At 52.5% G+C, this 18,496-nt stretch overlaps 1 protein-coding gene across 3 annotated transcripts in view; it reads right to left on the bottom strand.

The window, feature by feature from the left end:
- GABBR2 (gamma-aminobutyric acid type B receptor subunit 2) overlaps positions 1-18,496 on the bottom strand; it is a 331,389-nt gene that overhangs the window by 152,421 nt on the left and 160,472 nt on the right. For all 3 annotated transcript variants that reach the window (XR_006533299.2, XM_014859716.3, XM_070519133.1), the window contains exon 4: positions 10,061-10,162. Coding sequence is in view for 2 of the 3 variants with exons in the window: in XM_014859716.3 (XP_014715202.3) it covers positions 10,061-10,162 (102 nt within the window). In the remaining variant the exon portion in view is untranslated. The remainder of the gene's footprint in view (positions 1-10,060; positions 10,163-18,496) is intronic.

Below are 18,496 nucleotides of genomic sequence, written 5' to 3'. Positions count from 1 at the left end.
CCCTGGGTTTGGCCACCATCATTCCCTACTTGGTGAGCAGCAGCTGCATCCCTGCCTTCACTCTGGCCCCCATGCACCCCAGACTCCACAGAGCAGACCAAGCGACCACTCCAAGATTCAGATGTGATCGTGTAAACCTTTCCATGGCTCCCTGAGCGTTACAGACCAAACTCTGAGCTCCTGAGCGCATTCCAGACTCTTTACCAGCTGACTCCTGCCCACTCTAGTCACATTGCTCACTCCTCCACGGCAGCGAGAATGAGCTACTGCAGCTCTTCACAATAGGCCTGCTGTCACTTCCCTCCTTCCCTTCTTCTTTCCTTCCTTCCTTCCTTCCCTCCTTCCTTCAGTGTCTCGCTCTGTGCCTTCTTTCTTTCTGCAAGCTCATCCATCCGGAATGCCCTCCCCTCCCACCCTGCTTGCTCTGCTTCTCCCCTTTCCTGCCTCGGCTCAGGCACCCCAACACCCAGAAGCCATCTCTGCCCCAACAGGCTTGGTGGCCATTTGCTCGTCTGTGGGCCCAGAGCACTCTGGGCTTCCCCCTCTCATAGTCCACGTCTGCTTACTCGTCTGTCTTCCCCACTGGCCTGAGGGTAACTTGATTCCTCTCTGGGTCCCCAGCTCAGGAGGACAGGACATGACACATATATGGATAAATAGGTGTTGACTGCATGATTAAGTGAATGAATGCTGTGGGAAGCGCCAAGCACACAGCCTGGCCCGCACCGGTTACTCAGCAGCAGGCACCATCATTGCGCTAATATCCTGCTAGCCTAGGGCCTAGGCACTGGGTGGGTTCACCATGCCCGCTTCTTGAATGGATGGAGACACCTGCATCGTCATGGCTGACCACCTGCTGACAGATAAATCACCAGCTCTACCTCGTCTGGACCATTCAGTGTCTCCGTTGCCATGACAACCAAGTTGCATGAACTGCTTGATTCTGTGCTCCCAGATTGTTAGGATTGGATGGGGCCCAAGGGATCACTGATCTAGTTAACCCCTTCCCAGAGAGAGAAAAGGCTTTCCCCAAGACGGCACAGCACCCTAGAATCAGCGTCCTCACTTTGGTGCCCCCCAACATTCTGAGGGCCCCAGAGAAGATCTTATCCAGAGTAAGGTTGTGCTGGATGCAGGGAGCTGGTCACACCCACTGTGACTCGAGATGGTGCGGAAGAGGTGCCAAGACACTGCACAGCCTGGGAGGGGGGAGGACGAGCCCCACCCAGGGCAGCTGGAGCCTGGAATCCGGGGTGGGGAGAGGACAAGGAGGGGGCGACGGGCCTGTCTCCTCCGTGGGGCCTTGAGAGCAGTATGAAGAGTTTGAGGTGCCTGTCAAAATGGGGTATGTGCACCTGGGCCTGAGGAGTATCCTGAGAGCATGAACAGCATGGACGTACCTGATTTTCCCTCGGGAGCAGCAATTATTGGAAGATTTGGGGGTGGGGGATGGTTTTGGATTTAGGGAATCTTAAGAGTTTCTAGCATACGCACGCTCTCAGAAAAGTTCCAGAATCACACTTTTCAGTGTTGCGTGACTTGTATCTTTTCCTGAAAGTCCAGAGAGTGGAAGGAGGAGCTCTGGGTTGACAAGTGGCCCTGGGGCCAAGCGCCCACCTCCCTGTGCGGTCGGAAGGGCTGGGGGCAGTTTAAGGAGTACTGGGAGGGGGGAGCACGAATGTCCCTGAGGGTGAGAGTGACACAGTGGAGCTGCGATGTGACAGAGGGAGAAGCTGGCACATGGCAGAGGGCAGGTCTTGGAAACCCCATGCCCTGCCGTGGCCTCAGCTCCGCAGGGCCGTCTGGAGTGAAAGCAGAGGTGGGACAAATGAGCGCTTCGCAGACGGCTGGATCTAAGGTTGTAGTCGTGGTGGAGACCTGTGTTCACACCTTCAAGAGGCCACGCCCACAGGGAGCACACAAATGGAAGGAAAGAGCATGGAGTGGGAGCCGGGACAGGGGGGTGCAGCCCAAAGCCAGACCCCACACAACAGAAGCAGGATGCGTGAGGCAGAGGACCACCACTATCTGCGGAGAGGAGGCAGTGATGCCCGAACCCGGCAATGTCCTTCCTCCTGCCTGAGCCCTCTCCTGCCGTGTGTAGAACCCACTTATCTCCTTTAAAGGAGCTAAAATCACACACACAAAAAGTGACACTTACGAAGTATGACCCAATTCAGAGAACTGGTGAATGACTCCAGTTTGTAGGAGATCCCAGCAGAGTCAAAATAAATAATCCCCGAGCTCTTTCTAGCTGTCGTGCTAAGCGGGACGTCAGCCCATGCTGGGGGGTGGGCGCTGTTGTGCCCACTCTGGAAAGTTTCATAAGAAAACTGAGGCCAAGAGAATTAAGAAACTTTCCCAGGTGTAGCAGATGCGGTCGGTCCTCCCTGGTCCCCTCCTTGGGGCTGGCGCACCCATCCCAGTGCAGTGAGGGTGCCTGCCAACAGCTCACCCCTTCTCTGGAGAACTGCCCTCAGCTAAGGGGGCTTCCTGGTCCCAGGAGGCCGTGCTGTGTCCTGCACCCGAAGCGGCCAGTGACTGACTCACACACGTAGAGAGCTCCAGCCCCCTTGCCGGAAGGCAGTCCAGCTCTGTGGGGCAGGTGGGCTGCAGAGCCCCTGTGGGGCCAGGCGGACCGGTCCTCAGCCCCATGGCATTCTGGCCAGCTCCCCTCTTGCCTTTTCCTTCTTCCCTCCTCTCCTCCTGCACACTCCCAATACATCACTTTCACAACTATCTCAGGCTCTGTTCCATGGAGTTCAACCTAAGACGCCAGGTCACAAGGGTAGGAAGTGGCGGCCCTGGCCTCGACCCCAGCTGGGTCCGCTCACCCCTAGATCACCTCCCAGGCTGGGAGAGCCAGCCCCACTGGCCTGAGCTGCTGGGTCTCAGCCTCGGTTTGCAGCAACGACTCACAGAGAAGAGTCGTGTAGACTTTGCAGTGAAAAGACTGGAGTGAGAATGTAATCCTGGGCATTAAAATAGGCGGCGTGCATTTCAAGGAGCAGGAAAGCTGAAGGGCACCCTGTCCTGCCTCCCCTGTGGCAGGAGTGTGGGTCCTGCTAGAAGGTCAAGGTCAACCCTGACACTGACCTCTGGGTAACACGGCATCTCCTGCCGCCCGTGCATCAGTCTCGGCCCACATTCAATCACTTCCCGTTTCTCAGGGGCCCAGCCCCACAGACCCTCTCTGTCTACCTCACAGCCACTGAAAAATCCAATGAAACCGTGTTCAGTGTTGCAGAAAAGGCAGAGGCGGTACGAGCCCTCAGGCGGCCGAGCTGTTGGGACCTGGTCCTGAAGTGGACTGGGAGGTGGCCTGACCTGGGCCAGTGGGCCCTGCGGAAGGGGCTGGAGGCCCGCCCGGGCCCGCTCCTGCCCCGCCTCTCTGGCTGTGAGAGCTGGGGGAACCCCAGAGAGTCAGCCGAGATGTTTCCTAAAGTCCGGCCCGCCTCTGACAGACCGATTCCACGCCCAGAATGGGTATTCTCTTTTACTTAGCCCAAATTCGTCTTTCTTAGGCTTTTTCTCTTTCCTCACCAGAAACGTCCCTTGAGGCAGAGAAGCAGGAGACTCATACCCTTAAGGAAGGGACTGAAGACGAACAGTCCATAGCATCCCATGGGCGAAGCACTGCATTTCTTTAAACTTTATTATTTTATCTTGAAAATTCAAGTATATATAGCATTCCAATAACACATCTATGTTTGTCTGCAGATAAAAATAATGCTGCTCCTTCTCATGTCTCTGAGCAACGCTGGCCGGCCGGGGAGACGCAGCATGCATATTCTGCAGCTCTGTGGACCCTCGGGGTGCTCAGATCAACGAAGTGCCAGGCAGGCCGGGGCAGCAGGCAGTGCCCACTAGGACGCTCCCCTGGAGCAAGGGGAACAGTCCACCTCAGGGCCTATCCTCGTGGTCTTCCTGTGACAGGCAGAGTGCTGGCCCCAAAGGTGCCCATGTCCCAGTGCCCGGACTCTTCGAAGCTGCTGTGTGACAGGGCGAGGGGGAAGTAGCGTTGCTAATCAGCTGATTTATAAAATGGGGAGATTCTCCTGGAATCTGAATCCCAAATGATGGGTCGGGGGCTGCTCTGGGGAAGGCAGACAGAGCAACTGCAGGGACCAGAGCGGACATGTGAAGCCTGGAGCTCTCCCCACAGGGCCCAGTGCTTCGGTGCGAGCACCATGGACATCCCGGGGCAGCCCCTGTCTGGGGTGGCCTCTCAGCCCAGCCTGGCGACACTTAAGGCTAAATGCCCCTGTTGGAATGAGCTTGAAGGCCTGGGGTCTTCCTCACACAGAGCTGGCTTTATTTCCTGACTCTCTTTAGACGAACTTGGACACATACCTGCTAAATCAGCCTGATTAGTTATTATTCAGTTCCTCTTGTTCTGCTTATTTTCTCCTGGGTGGTCTGTCCAAGACTGAGAGAGATGTCAGGGCTCCCAATGCTACCGTGCTTCTGTCAGTTCTCCTCTGCATTTTAACAGCCCTTCCATGTTCCGGTGAGATGCGATTTGAGCAGCAGTGCTCCATGAGGGTGTTCTCACGGTGCATCGTACCCTTATCTGTAGAAAACGCCTCTCCTTCACCCTGCAACCTGTAACGCCTGGATCTTGAAGTCTCTTTGGTGGAACACGAACCCTGGGATTCTTGCTTCAGTTTGGTTTGCTTGGTCTATCTTTGCCCAACCTTTGACCTTTGATCTTTCTGTTGTCTGCTGTAAACAGCTTATAGCCTGAAATCTTTGCCTTTCAATAGGGAGTCCGGCCTGTATGAATTTATGGTCGGAATGACTACACGTGTAGTCACGCATCGCTTAACGACGGGGATACATGCTAAGAGATGGGTCATTCTGCGATGTTGTTGTGTGAACGTCACGGCGTGTACTTACACACAGCTAGATGGCACAGCCTGCTACACACCTAGGCCGTCTGGTGCGACTCTCATGGAGCCACTGCTGTACATGCAGCCCGTCCCTGACCAGTAAGTCACTATGCGGCGCATAGCTGTATTTGGTCTGCAATTCTATTTTATGCTTTCTGGTTTTCGATACGTGGACTAGATTTTCTAGGCTTTTATCTTCTGTTTCAGAAGCTTCAGGTCCTGTTTGCATTACGGTTTATTTACCATTAAGATATTTAAAGCCTTCTTGAGCTAGTATTTTTCTAACTATGAAACTCATGAGCAACATGGTCTCCACTGGGTTCCTCTTCTACTTTAGACCAGGAGGTTAGCACCAATCTTTTTTCAACTCACCCACTTTGGGTCTGTTAATAGAGTTTGGATTTTCATCTCTCAATTATTGTTATTGCAGTGTCTGTTTTTGCATTATATCTGTATGCACATTTGCTTTCAAAATGAATTTTTGCTTCTATACACACTTTTCTAACAATTATTTAGACTTAGTTCTCTTTCCACGGGTTCTTGTGGTCCCTGCTCAGCCGTTTCTGTCATGACCTCAGCTATGAAGTTCACCATCGCTCTTGGCTGGCTGACATACAACTTCAAGGATTAACTTCAAGAAGGGAACCTGGCTGGTACCTCACGTCTCCCAGTGGCTCCATTGTCTCTGGGATCGAAGGCTGCAGAGGAGTTGGGTGGCCTGGTTTGTGCACCTTTGTGGGGAATTTGTTTTTTTCTGGCCTAGATACTTGTAGATTTTCCCCTTTATGTTTGTATTTCAAAACCTTTGCCACAATGTGTCTGGGTATGACTCTCTTTTCACCAATTCTGCTAGAATGTGGAAAGGTCAGCCAGTCTGCACATTTCCTTATGAAACTGTTGATTTTGTAGTTCTGAAATGCTGGAATATTGGCAATTTCATATGGTCCAATTTAGTAGGTCTCTCTTGAGCCCACTGAAGTTTGTCTCTGGTTTTTCTTTTAAAATAAACTTCTTATTTTAGAATAGGTTTAGATTTACAGAAAAATTACAAAGATAGTGTAGCGCATTCCTTTATGCCCCTCCCCCAGCTTCCCGTCTTATCAAGGTCTTATGTTGTAGGCACATTTGTTACGATTAATGAATCAGTGTTGGTTCATTGTTATTAGCTAAAGCTCATACTTTGTTCAGATTTCCTTAGTGTTCTTCTCTAATGTCCTTTTCTGTTCCTGGATCCCACCTAGGACACCACAGCACATTTAGCCGTCATGTGTCTGCAGGTTCCTTTTGGCCTGGACGCTCCTTGCTTCTGGAGCCCTGGGTGGTTCTGAGGAGTGCTGGTCAGCCGCTCTGTGGAAGGGCCTTCAACTAGAACTTGCCTCGTGTTTTCCTCGTGGTTAGACTGGGGCTAGGGGCTTTGGGGAGGAAGACCACCAAGTAAAGTGCCCTTGTCGTCACATCACACGCAGGGTGCATCCCATCAACACGACTCATCATTGTGGAGGCTGACCTCGGTCACCTGCCTGAGGTCGTGTTTTCTCAGGTTTTTCCACTGTAAGGTTCCTCTTTTTTCCCCCTTTTCATACTGTAGCCTTTGGAAGGAAGTCACTTAACAAAGTGGGTAGTTCTGTTCCACCTCTTTGAGCATGAAATATCTACATAAATTAGTTGGAATTCTTTGGCATAGATTTGTCTATCCTCTGCCATTTATCTAGTCAATCATTCACATCAGTGTGGGCTCATGGATATTTATTTTGTACTTTGGGTCATAATCCAATGCTACCTTTATTTCATTGCTCCAGCGTCCCGGCTTTGGCCATTGGGAGCTCTCTCAGTTGGCTGCTCTGCCGCTCTGACACACCCATCAGCGCGTGGTGGCGGTGCTTTGAGCCCTTCCTTACTTTCTGGCACTACACGAGGCTCCAAGCTCATCTTGTATATCTCCGGTCCCAGTCCTAGAGTCGGCCATTTCTCCAAGGAGCCGTGGTTCCTTGTCATGGAGAATGGTGTTGGAAAGCGAGATCCGGGTTCCGGGTGTGCTTGTTGCTACTCGGGTCCTATTCTGTCTTTGCTTCTGGTTGTGTTCCTCTTGGCCTGGTTTTCCCTTAGGATCTCCCTCCTCCAGTCTCCGTAACTGTTCTCTCTCCTCTCATTAGATTGATCTCTTTGACCATTTCCTCTGAATTCTGGGGAAGCATCTCAGGTTTCTCCTCCATAGTATCGATTCTTATTTCCCTTGGCATTCACTCTGCTCTCTACTGCCCCCACTGCAGATTTTAATTCTGCTATTTAGTTCTCTTCCTTGTCCTCTGTACCTCCTTCTCTATCTCATCCCACAGCAAACCAGAGATTTGCTTTTTCTCTGAGCTTTCCAGAAGTTACTTTTCTTTGTTCCCGAGTATTTTATTCTTGTGTCCTTTGTCGGCTGTCTCTCCAGACTTGGTATTTCATTTACACACAAGCACTCAACAAATTTGTAAAGCAAATTAGGCTTGGTTCCAGGTGATGGGGAATAAAACAGTGACCAAGACAGACAGAAACTGCTGCCTCCTAGAGCTTCATCCTAGGGGGAGGAGACAGATGATAAACAACCAGGCAAAGTGAATAGCAGGTCAGGTATTGTTAGGAGCTGAATTTTGTCCTCTAAAGATAGGTTGAAATCCTAACTCCCAATACCTCAGAATGTGACCTCATTTGAAAACGGGCTCGTTGCAGATGTAACCAGTTAAGATGAGGTCACACTGGAGTAGGGTGGGCTCTGAATCCAATGTGACTAGTGTCCTAATAAGAAGACGATGTGAAGAGAAAGGGAGAAACTGCCATTTGAGGCAGAGATTGGAGTCACGGAGATGTAAGCCAAGGGACGCCAAGGATTGCCAGCAACACCAGAAGCTGAGAGAAAGGCCCAGAGGAGCCCTGAGCCTTCTGGACAGCATGGCCTTGCCACTCCCTGACCTTGAGTTTCCAGCCTCCAGAACATGAGCGAATAAATTTCCGTTGTTTTAAGCTACCTAGAGTGTGGTACTTTCTATGGTAGCCCCAGGAAAAAGTACAGACGTCCATCAGTGAAGTGGAGGAAATCAGCAGAAAGGGGGAGTTTTAAGTTTTAAATTCAAATTTTAAATAGAGCATTCAGGGAAGCCCTCTGGGGAAAGGGGAGGACCGAGCAAAGACTAGAAGGCGCCAGAAGGAGCCCCGTGGGTTCTGGGGGAAAAGTGCCCCACGCAGAGGGAATCCTTTGCCAATAGACGGAGCATGCTGTCCTTGGCTCTGCTCTCCAGCACTTCTGTGACGCTGGAACCCTCTCTCAGCACCGCAGCTGTGTGGGGCGTGGAGAAGCGGACCCTGGCGGCGTCACCCAGATCCAGGTTTGAATTCCACCCACCGCCTTCCAGCTGGGTGACTTGGGGTGAGCTCCCGAACCTCTTCGAGCCTCAAGTTCCCCATCCGTGAAATGGGGTTACAAAAACTCCCTCCGTCCAAGGGCTTTGGGAAGGATGGAATGAGCAGGGGAAGGTCACGGGCTCTCCCTGGGGGCCTGGCCCTTGGTGAACGCACTGGAAAGACCGGCTGCCACCTTCCTCATCGCTGATACCACTCTCGCTTCTCCTGGAGCTGGCGGGCGATGAGCAGAGCACCCGTTTCTTGCCCACTCTCAGCTAGTGCTTCTGCTCCACACACAAAGGCTCATGAAACTTTAAAGCCGCTGAGGTGCGCAAGCTATTTCAAGTGCCCACCCCGGGGAGGCACTGCGTGTGGCAGGAGAACGTCAGCGCAGCACCAGGCGCCTCCTGCAGTCCCGGCCCCGCCCCAGCTGCTCCCTGCAGTGCGGGCACGCCACCCCTCCAGTCCTCTCGGCCCCACCCAGCCTGCGGGCACAGCTTGGGCAGAGCCGCCACCTGGCTGCCCGCACGCCCTCCCTGCCTACTGTTTCCTCATCTGCAGAGGCTCCTGGGCTGAACTGTGACCTGCAGGTGCCGTGTCTGCTCCCCAGCAGGTGATGGACAACTGGTGCTCAGCTTCCCTTGCTCCGTGTCTCTGGCCTCAGTCTCCCCATCTGTGAACTGAGGGCTTTGGAAGACTAGAGCTCTGAATTACCACCTGCTCTGACGGGTGTAGCCGGGGACCGCCCAAGATAGAAGGGACACATGCAGTTGGCATCTGGAGTCTCCATGCCAACGAGTTCCAATGTGGGCGTGACGGAATGGAAGAGAGTGAAAGAGGAGGTGACAGCTGTCACTGCCTGTACTTGCTTATAACCCCCCAGAAGCCCCCCACTGCCCTCGGGGTAAGAGACCAAATCTCCTGGCTCGGCATTCAAGACTCCTGGAAACTGACTCCAAACTCTCTTTCCAGCCTCAGCATCTTCCCCACCTGCAACACTCCAGCCCCTGTGGACCTCCTGCAATCCCGAGAGCCAGTGAGCGTGGCTGCCCCAGCCTTCTGCCTTCACTCCACCTTCCCTGCTGGGCTCCTGCAGGTGTCGGTCCTGCTCCTCCTCCATGGCTGGCTGGGCTCAAATGCTGTCCCTTCTCTGGTGCCTTGTCTGAACCCTCTCCCCGGGTGGGCAGGATGAGTCACTTCCTCCCTTTGTTCCCAGGCCCCTCTGTTCCCGTTTCCACAGAGAGGTGTCTGGCTTCCTCACCAGCTGAGGGTGGCCTGAGGACGAGGGCAGGCCTGACGGTGTCTGTGAGCCCAGGAGAAGATCTGGCACAAGCCAGGTGTGTGAGAGAGTTTGCGGAATGAACGGATGAACGGCAGTTAGAGACCACTTACACCTGGGCAAACTTCTAGTTGGTTCTTTCTGTCCCTGGAGTGAGTGTCACTGGGGGCCGGGTCAGAGGCGGGCTTTCAGTCCCAACACCAGTACTCCCTTGCTGTGGCTCTGGGCAAGACAGTTCCTCCCTCCCAGGCTCTTCACTGCTGCCCTGCTTGCCTCTCAGGCCCGGCTGAGAAATACAGAATCGCCGAGTAAGCTCTCCATGGCTGGCACCTGGCAATCAGACCTTCGGCCAGGAAAGCCGGGGGAAGCCAGCTCCCGGGAGCTTCTCCCCCATCTGAGGTGCCCAGGATGAAACGAAACGGAGGGAACCTGAGGCTCCTCCACGCATTGGGGAGCCCCAGGAGTGTGGTGTCCGTCTGTCCTCCAGGCCGTGGCCAGCTGCACCTACCTTAAGCTTTTTGACACTGGTGCAGGGATCATTGGAGAAGCTCTCGGTGTCTGAAATCTCAATGTCCTCACCGTACAGAACCCCGGTCAGGTCGTTCCTCACCTGTCAGCAAAGAGAAAACAGAGGGTGGCTGTGCTGGTGGGCACAGGGGGGCGGTTCAGAGGGGTCGGCTCCAGGAAGGGGCTCAAATGGGCAAGGCGATTTTCTCCACCACAAGGCGAAAGGAGCGGGTTTTTCTTCATTATAAACTAGAGCACCCCGTTTGACCTGAAGGACCCCCCAGTCCCACCCTACACTTGGTGCACGGGCACGAGGAAGCCAGACGGTGAAGGGGTGGGCTGAAGTTGCCCAGGAATTTCCCAGGAGAGTCCAGATGAGCATCCATGTCTCTGGGTTTTCATGCTGGCACTTCTCCTCCACATCACGCTGTCTCCAAGCGAGACTGTTCAAATACATCTGTTTATATTTTGCATTATTTACTTGCAATATTATTTTGCATCTAGGGTGAAGAAAGACCCAAGACATTCAGATTGCCAATGCAGAATAGAGGAAAGAGTAAGCGAGTATGGAAGCAGCCTGTGACGTTAAACATAACCACACATCTGCCGACACACAGAATAACCAATGTGTATGTGCTTGGAAAGCAGAGGGCTGCAAACTCCAGTGTTCACCAGGACCAACCAGGAGTGAAACAGCCTGTGTGGAAGGATATTAGGGAGTGGTGGGGACTGTGGCAGATTGGCAACCACATGCCCCATGTAAGGTGGCAGCTGCTGCTCAGCTCCAATCATGTCGTGCCAGAATGTTAGTCCAGAGTCACCAGACCTTCTGATTTTGGGGGGAGAAATCAGAATTCTAGATTTTTAAAATATAAGACCCCCTACATTTTAAAATGTTGATACTATTTCGAAGTAAAACAACAGAGTAAGGATCAAACTAAATAAATCTGAAGTCTGTATCTGGCCCATGGCCATGGCTGTGCACCCTCTGACATAAAGCTATGGAAACTGGACTGTGTGTTTTGGTAGAAAGAAGTGGGTTGGAATTGGGGGACCGAGGTTCCAGGTCCTGCTCCATCACTGACTTGCTCATGACCTCAGCCTCTGTGTGACCCTCCCTCTCTCGAGTCTTCAGTTTCTTCCTCTTTAAGAGAAGATGATCCTTAAAAGCTCTTCTTATTCAAACCCATTAGGATGCCTATTATCAAAAAACAGAAACAGCAAGTCTTGGCGAGGAGGTAGAGAAGTTGGAACCCTTGCGCACTGTTGGTGGGAATGTAAAATGGTGCAGCTGCTGCGGAAAACCGCATGGCGATCCCTCAAACATTAAACAGGGAATTACTATATGTCCCCGCAGTCCACTTCTAGGTACACCCAAAGAACTGAAAGTAGGGTCTCAGAGAGGTATTCGTACACCCGTGTTCAGGGCAGCATTATTCACAACAGCTAAAAGCTGGAGGAAACCCAAGTGTCCTCTGATGGATGAGGAGATAAACAAATTGTGGTCTATACACACAATGGAATACTATTCAGCCTTAAAAGGAAGGAAATACTGTCACATGCTACAGCATGGATGAATCTGGAAGACATCATGCTAAGTGAAATAAGCCAGCCGCAAAAGGACAAATACTGTATGATTCCACTTATATGAGGTTCCTAGAGTCATCAAATCCATAGGCACAGAAAGCAGAACAATGGCTACTAGGGGTTGGGGGCTGGGCGGAACGGGGAGTTACTGTTTAATGGGTACAGTTCTGTTTGGGAAGATGAGAAAGCTCTGTAGGCGGATGGTGGTGCTGGTTGCACAACAATGTGTGCCTAATGCTTCTGAACAGTACACTGAAAATTGGTTAAAATGGCAAATTTTATGGTATGTGTATTTTACCACAATAAAAAAAGCACTTCTTGTTTCAACAATTGGTGGATCCTTCTAAGGTAGACATCAAAGTGCTTTGAATAATTTGACCCTGAATGTCACAGGATGGTCACTGGGAAGCCGCCACCACTGAAGGAGAACAAAGGGATTTCAGTGAGAACTGCTATATTTTATTTCTTTAAAAGAAATATGACGCAAATAGAGCAAAATGTGAACATTTACTAACTCTGAGTGGTGAAGCTATAGCTGTCTGTTATTCTGAGCTTTTCCAAATGCCTGAGATACTTGTGATAAAGGTTTTATAAAGAGAACGAAACTGTCAGAGTCAGGGGGAGCCCTGTCCATCCTTAGTTTCTACTTCTATTTTGATGGAAGATTAGGAAATAACTAATTGGGAAAAAAAGTTGACTTTGGGCTCAGTCCTGTGGTCGAGTGGTTCCATGCGCTCTGCTTCAGTGGCTCAGGTTCGTGGGTTCAGATCCTGGGCACAGACCTACTCCACTCACCAGCCATGCTGTGGAGGCATCCCACATACAAAAAATAGAGGAGGATTGGCACAGATGTTAGCTCAGGGCGAATCTTCCTCAGCAAAAAAAAAAGAAAGAAAGAAAAGTTGACTTTGCCGTTAGAGTAGATTTCTGCTGCCTCAAATCCTTTTTGGATGCAGGTGGGGTTCCATGATTAGTTTTGTGTGTCATGAGAGTGTTGTGGAGCAAGAACAATTATTAAACATAGAAAAATGTGCAAACTTGCTCCTGCAGGAAGGCAATGCGCTCAGTGCCCACACGGCTGGGCACGCAGTTGAGTCCCGGCTCTCCACCCACACCCACCTGACCACCCAACCTGACGGGGCCACACTCTCTGGAGCTCAGTCTTCTCTCCTCTAAAACGGGGGCAATAGGGCGTGTGACTCACAGGCTTGTTTCAGAGCCTGGCAGAAACACGAGGCTGTGGAACGGCTTTGTGAACACCAAAGTTCTTTATGCTCTCAAAGGCTGCGATGATCATTTCCAGGCCTGCGCCGTGGCCCCGGCGCGTCAGTGGCCGCGAGCACCCATCTTTGCATAAGTGTGTGCATGAACGTTGTATGTAATTACGGCAGACAAAATATGTTACAGGCGGTCAGAACTCAAAACTAACAAAACCAAAACACCCCTGAGGTCATCTCATTCTGCCCCTAATTTCCCAAATGAGGAAAGTGAGGGGGGACTCGCAGTCCAGTGCTCTCCGCACGCCCCCAGGCTAGCTCTTCTGGATCCTGCCAGATGTGGAAGGTGTCGGAGGCCTGATGAGCCAGAACAGGCTGGAACAGATGGTTGGTGCGATCGGCCGCTCACTGCCCACGGTTTAAGCACCGAGAAGTCTGCGCTCGGCCTGGGTGTTCATTCTGAAGGACTTTTTTAGGGAAAGCAAATGGAGGAAACCAGTCCTAAATGGTATTTTAAGATACCCAGAGCGCAGAAAAGAAATGATGTAACTGATCTTCCTCACAAGGAAGAACATCCATACACTCACTGTGGCTAGAAGGATCCCTCGGTGCACTGGTCAAAGATGTACTAAGGAAATATGAGAAACATGTCTTTTTCCTTCTGGAAGGGCAAGCATCTCTTGTTTATCGGAACCAATGTCGTTTAGCAGCTCGCTACAGACTGCATTTCTGCAACGGGAATCCTATTTTTTTATTCACCTCCATGATAAAAGCAGAAATATGTTCTTCTGGGGAAGGAGTGACTCTTAATTCCCAAGACAATAAAACACACACACACACACTCAAGTACAGCATGGGTCCCATGGGGCCTCATCGGCATATGTGGCCTAGGGAGGCAGCCACCAGGAGTCTGATTTGCTGAGAGGCCCTGGCCATCCTGGGAGGGATGCAGAGAGATGGGCGCTGATGAGCAGGGAGGGGACAGAGGAGAAGGCGGCCCTATCACCTGGAAGGGAGGGCCAGGGCTGATGGGGGAGTGATGAAGGCCATGAGCGGGCCCCAGGGCTGCTAGGAGGGGAATCAGGAGGGGTTGGGTCCTTACAGCCAGGGCCTTGGGGTCAGCTCAGGGCTGAGACCACCTCAGGGAACTCGCCCTGCTTCCAGGGCAGTGAATCTGGGCCCAGCCATAGCTTGGATATTTTCCCCTTGATTAGGAGGCCAGAAGGTGTCAACTGAGTAAGGCAACTGCACAAGGGTGAGCAGGACTGGGAACTCCGTTTAAAAAGACATCACGTCTAGACGGGAGGAGAGACGGCTGCCCCCTGGTCTGTCCTCCTCAGAGTGGAACGCTGGGCTTGGTTCCGGGTCCGTTTATCAGAGACAGTAGGAGAGTGACAAAGCGGATCAGGCTCAGAAGAGAGAGGTGTGGCTAGGACAGGGACCAAGGACCCTTTAGGGAGGCCGTGGACACGGCAAGTTGGGGTGTGTACAGTCACAAGGGGTGACACCAATGACACCGGGGCTCCTGTGCGGCCTTGGGAATCAAAGATCCAAATCCAAGGATTTTAACATTTGAACTCAGACTTCAAGCTCCAGGGAAGTCCAACATCTTGAAAGAAGTCAAGACCAGGCAGAATCAGTGGCTTCGGGGGCAAGCCTGGGGCCCTGGGGGCAGTCCTGCTCAGGCTGAGCAGGGAGAGACGCCGTGAGGTCAGATCAGCCGTCTGCCCGCGGGCCCAGTGGGTCTGCACACAACCTCCCTCCCAGCTGGTCACGGGGCCGTGGGGGAAGCGGTGCCAGGGACTTGTCACTCCAATGAAGCCGTCACAATGGCTTTGATCCTCCAAGTGACTGAGCGACAGCTTCCATCCACACACTAGGCATCGGGGACACACGGCCGTCTTTGTCCATCCTGCGAGGCGTGGGGGAGAAGCAGACAGGTTGGAGGAGGAAAAGGTGGGAAGCAAAGGCAATTGGGAGAGGGCTGCAGGCGAACAGACTCTTCGGGAGCATTTTCTGGCCCAGCCTACCTGAGTCTATGTGGCCCGTTAGGCATGTGAGTCCACCCTGTGCCTCGGGAACCCCCGAGCAGGCCTCAGTGCCACTGCGCCTGCAAGGCTCTTCCTGCTCCGGAGCCTGCCCCTCTGCCTAGACATACAGCGGCTCCAAGGTGATGCTGGGCCCGCCCTCTCTGGAACTCTCTCGGTCCTGGCTTTACGAAATAACTGCATGATTGGCCTCCACCTTGAATAACAGCCATGTGGGTCAGTCTGTTCTCTCCACCCACTGTCCCTTCTTCACGGTCCCAGGACCACGTCTGCATGCTCTGCCAGGCTCCTGTCTCTCTGCAATGCTCTGCTGCCCACAGGGAGGGCCAATTAGCTCCCTGCGCCTAGGGATCGCCCCCAAGGCCTGGACACCCCCACCCTCCAGCACAGCAATGGAGGGGGCCCAACGCCAGGAGCCCCAGGGGGTACGGCCCCCTGTCAGCCTGGTGAGGGTCCTTCTTAGACCTCAGGCCCCAATCTGGGATCCTACCTCATTCCTGGGGCTGGAATTCCAACCTGGACCCGTCGCCGCCTGGTCTCTGGGCTTGAGGTCCCTCCTGGACAGCTACCTAGCGCTCTGGTTACTCCAAATTGGGCCCTGTTTGTTCCTGCTGGTCTCTCTCCTTCCTTCCTGCCTTCACGATACTGACATCTCTTCTCCTTCAGGCCCCATGTGAGGGAGTACTAGGGCTCTGATGGTGAGTAAAACCATTCACTGTCCAGGGTCTCTATCTCGGGGGCAGGAGAAACATTAATCAGATGACGTCTCTGGTGCCTACCAAGACAAGGGCTCTCAGGTCCAGGGGCAGACTTCTGGGAGAGGCTACCATGGATAAGTCAACCCAGGCCAGGAGGTAGGGCAGGGAGAAGAACTCCAGGCTGAGAAGCAGCATGTGCAAAGGCCCTGTGGTGGGAGGGAGCTAGTGGGGAAACAAGCAGAAGAATGGGGCGGGGCTACAGCAGAGCCTGGGATGGGGCGGGGGAGGTTGTTGGAATGAAATGAGAAAGAAGAGGTGGGCAGGGGCAGACCAGGAGGGCCTCACAATTCCCGTGAAAGATTCTGGTCCCGAGCCTAAGAACAGTGTGACGCCATTACAAGGTTTCAGGGAGGGGGCGGCGTGACCAGAACTATTTTAAACTGATACCTCAGGACCAGTGGGGGCAGGGGTGTGAGGGGGACAGGAAGGCCAGTGAGGCAGCTACAGACTCATCCGAGGGGGAGATTCTGGATGCTGGATGAGGAGAAAGTGGTGAACCTGGCAGAAGTGACCAGCTTGGGGATACATTTGGGGCAACTAATGACCTGTATTAGTCATTTATTGCTGTGTAACAAATTATCCCCAAACCTAGTGGCTTCAAACAAGCAACACTTATTATCTCACGGTTCCCATGGGTCAGGAACGTGGGAGCCACTCAGCTGGGTGGTCCCTGCCTAGGATCTTTCATGAGGTCGTAGTCAAGATGCTGGCTGGGGCTGCAGCCCCCTGAAGCCGTCTGGGCTGCATATGAGAATCATCTGGGATGGGGGGGGGCGGTTAAAAAACCACTGAGGTCCTGGCTGCCTCCTAAACCAACTGCAATCTCTGGGATTGGCCCAGGCATCAGCATTTTTAGAGCTCTCCAGGCGATTCTGAGGTGCAGCTGAAGTTGGAAACTACACATTGTAGGGGTTAAAGGAACACAGCTGCCGGGCTCGCAAAGCCCCCCAAGTCACCGATCCCCCCTTTCTCCAGGTCCAGGGCCCCATCCTCCTTCAGAGCCAGGACTCCCCCCGCGCTCTCCTGCTCCATCAACACGTCTCATCTTTGATCCTCACATCCTTCTACTCCTGCCCCAGCAGATCCTGACCACGGAGAGAAGGAAAGGAAGGAGGAGAGCATGAGAGAGAGAGGCAGGAAGAAAGGAGAAGAGAGAAGCGGGCATTACTACGGCCACAAGTTCTCACGTCCCGAACACACGTCCCAGGCAGGGAAGGCTGACGGCGGAGCAGGCGAGATGACCGTGGAGGCCGTGGGGAGGATCAGGGGCTCAGACACTGGGCCCCGGCAAGTAGCTCCCAGACGCCTCCCCTACCTAACAAGACCTCTGCCCAGCTGAGGAATCATCCAGAAAGGCAGAGACCAGGTAAAGATGGGGAGAGCTAGGCGTGCCATACGTGCATTTTACAACTCTTTGAAAATTCTAATTAGGTTATGAAATGAACTTGAGAGCGAAGCGAATTCCCAGCTCTCCTATGGAAGCGAGGTAACCTACTTTGTCATTCAAATGCACTCGCTATATATAGCCCTGGCTTGTGCTGAAATGTCACTCCTCTTACCTGACTACAGCGTATAATTATGGATTTACTTGCATTCATTCATGAAATGTGTCTTCGCTTGATTAAACAGTTCATTCAAGTAAAATCCATTAAAATATGGAGCATGTTAAAATTTGCTCGTCAGAGGCAGAGGGTACCGCTGGAGTTAAGATGCTAATTAGGATAAACAGGCATTTGAAACACTCGAATCTTTGAATAATTCAGGTCACTTTTACTGGGGCTGGAGCTCCCCAGGAACCACCATTAATTTAAGCTAATTAAAAATTAGCCTGGAGAAGAGGAGACCAAGTCAGGAAGAGATGGTCAACTTCAAACACTGCAGGGCTGTCACATGGAAGAGAGGCTGCCTGGTTCCAGGCACCCCCATGGCAGAGGGGGGGCCAACAGGTAAATGGTTCAGGAAAGCAGATTTTGGTCCAAAGCAAAAAAGAACTTTCTAATGATGAAGAAGGCTGTTCTGGTAGGTAGTGAGCTTCCTGTCATCAGAGGTGTGCAAGCAGGACCTGGTCAGGCTGCCAGAAAGGGAATTCTTCCTCCACCACCACCACTTATGGTTCTAGGAGAACAAGGGTTTCAAAGTCCCACCTGCCCCTACTCTCTGCAGTTCTGAAATTTATAGGTGCTGAAGGGGCCCTCTGCAGCCCTGAAGTCTTTCAGAGACGGGGCAAGGACTTAAATTCCTGTAGAAACTTATCAGTGCGATTGTGTTTCCACCTTTCCAAACCTGATGAACATTCACTGAAGAAAGCTCCTTTTGAAAAACGGAGCCCCCAGTTCTCGGATTGCAGCAGTCCCCGCTTAGCCGAGCCGCGCCTTCCGCGGGGTCAGTTACCCGTCATCAACTGCGGTCCAAAACATTAAATAGAAAATTCCAGGAATAAACAATTCACATGTTTTGAATTGTGCACCGTTCCGAGGAGCATGAGGAAATCTCTCGCCGCCCTGCTGGGTCCCTCCCGGGGCGCGAATCACCCCTTTGTCCAGCAGATCCGAGCTGTACATGCTGCCCACCCGTTAGTCACTTAGCCGTCTCCGTTATCAGATCGACTGTCGCGGGATCGCAGTGCTTGTGTTCCAGTCACCCTTAGTTTACTTAACAATGGCCCCAAAGTGCAAGAGGAGTGATGCTGGAAATTCGGATACGCCAAAGAGAAGCCGTGAAGTGCTTCCTTCAAGTGAAAGGAACGTGGTATACACGGGGTCTGGTACTATCCGCGGTTCCAGGCATCCACGGGGGCCTTGGAACGTGTCCCCTCGGATAACGCGGG

This window comes from Equus asinus, chromosome 10 (genome assembly GCF_041296235.1).
Source record: "Equus asinus isolate D_3611 breed Donkey chromosome 10, EquAss-T2T_v2, whole genome shotgun sequence".
NCBI lineage: Eukaryota > Metazoa > Chordata > Mammalia > Perissodactyla > Equidae > Equus > Equus asinus.
Note: the sequence above shows the minus strand (reverse complement) of the source record. Positions and strands in the feature narration are given on the sequence as shown.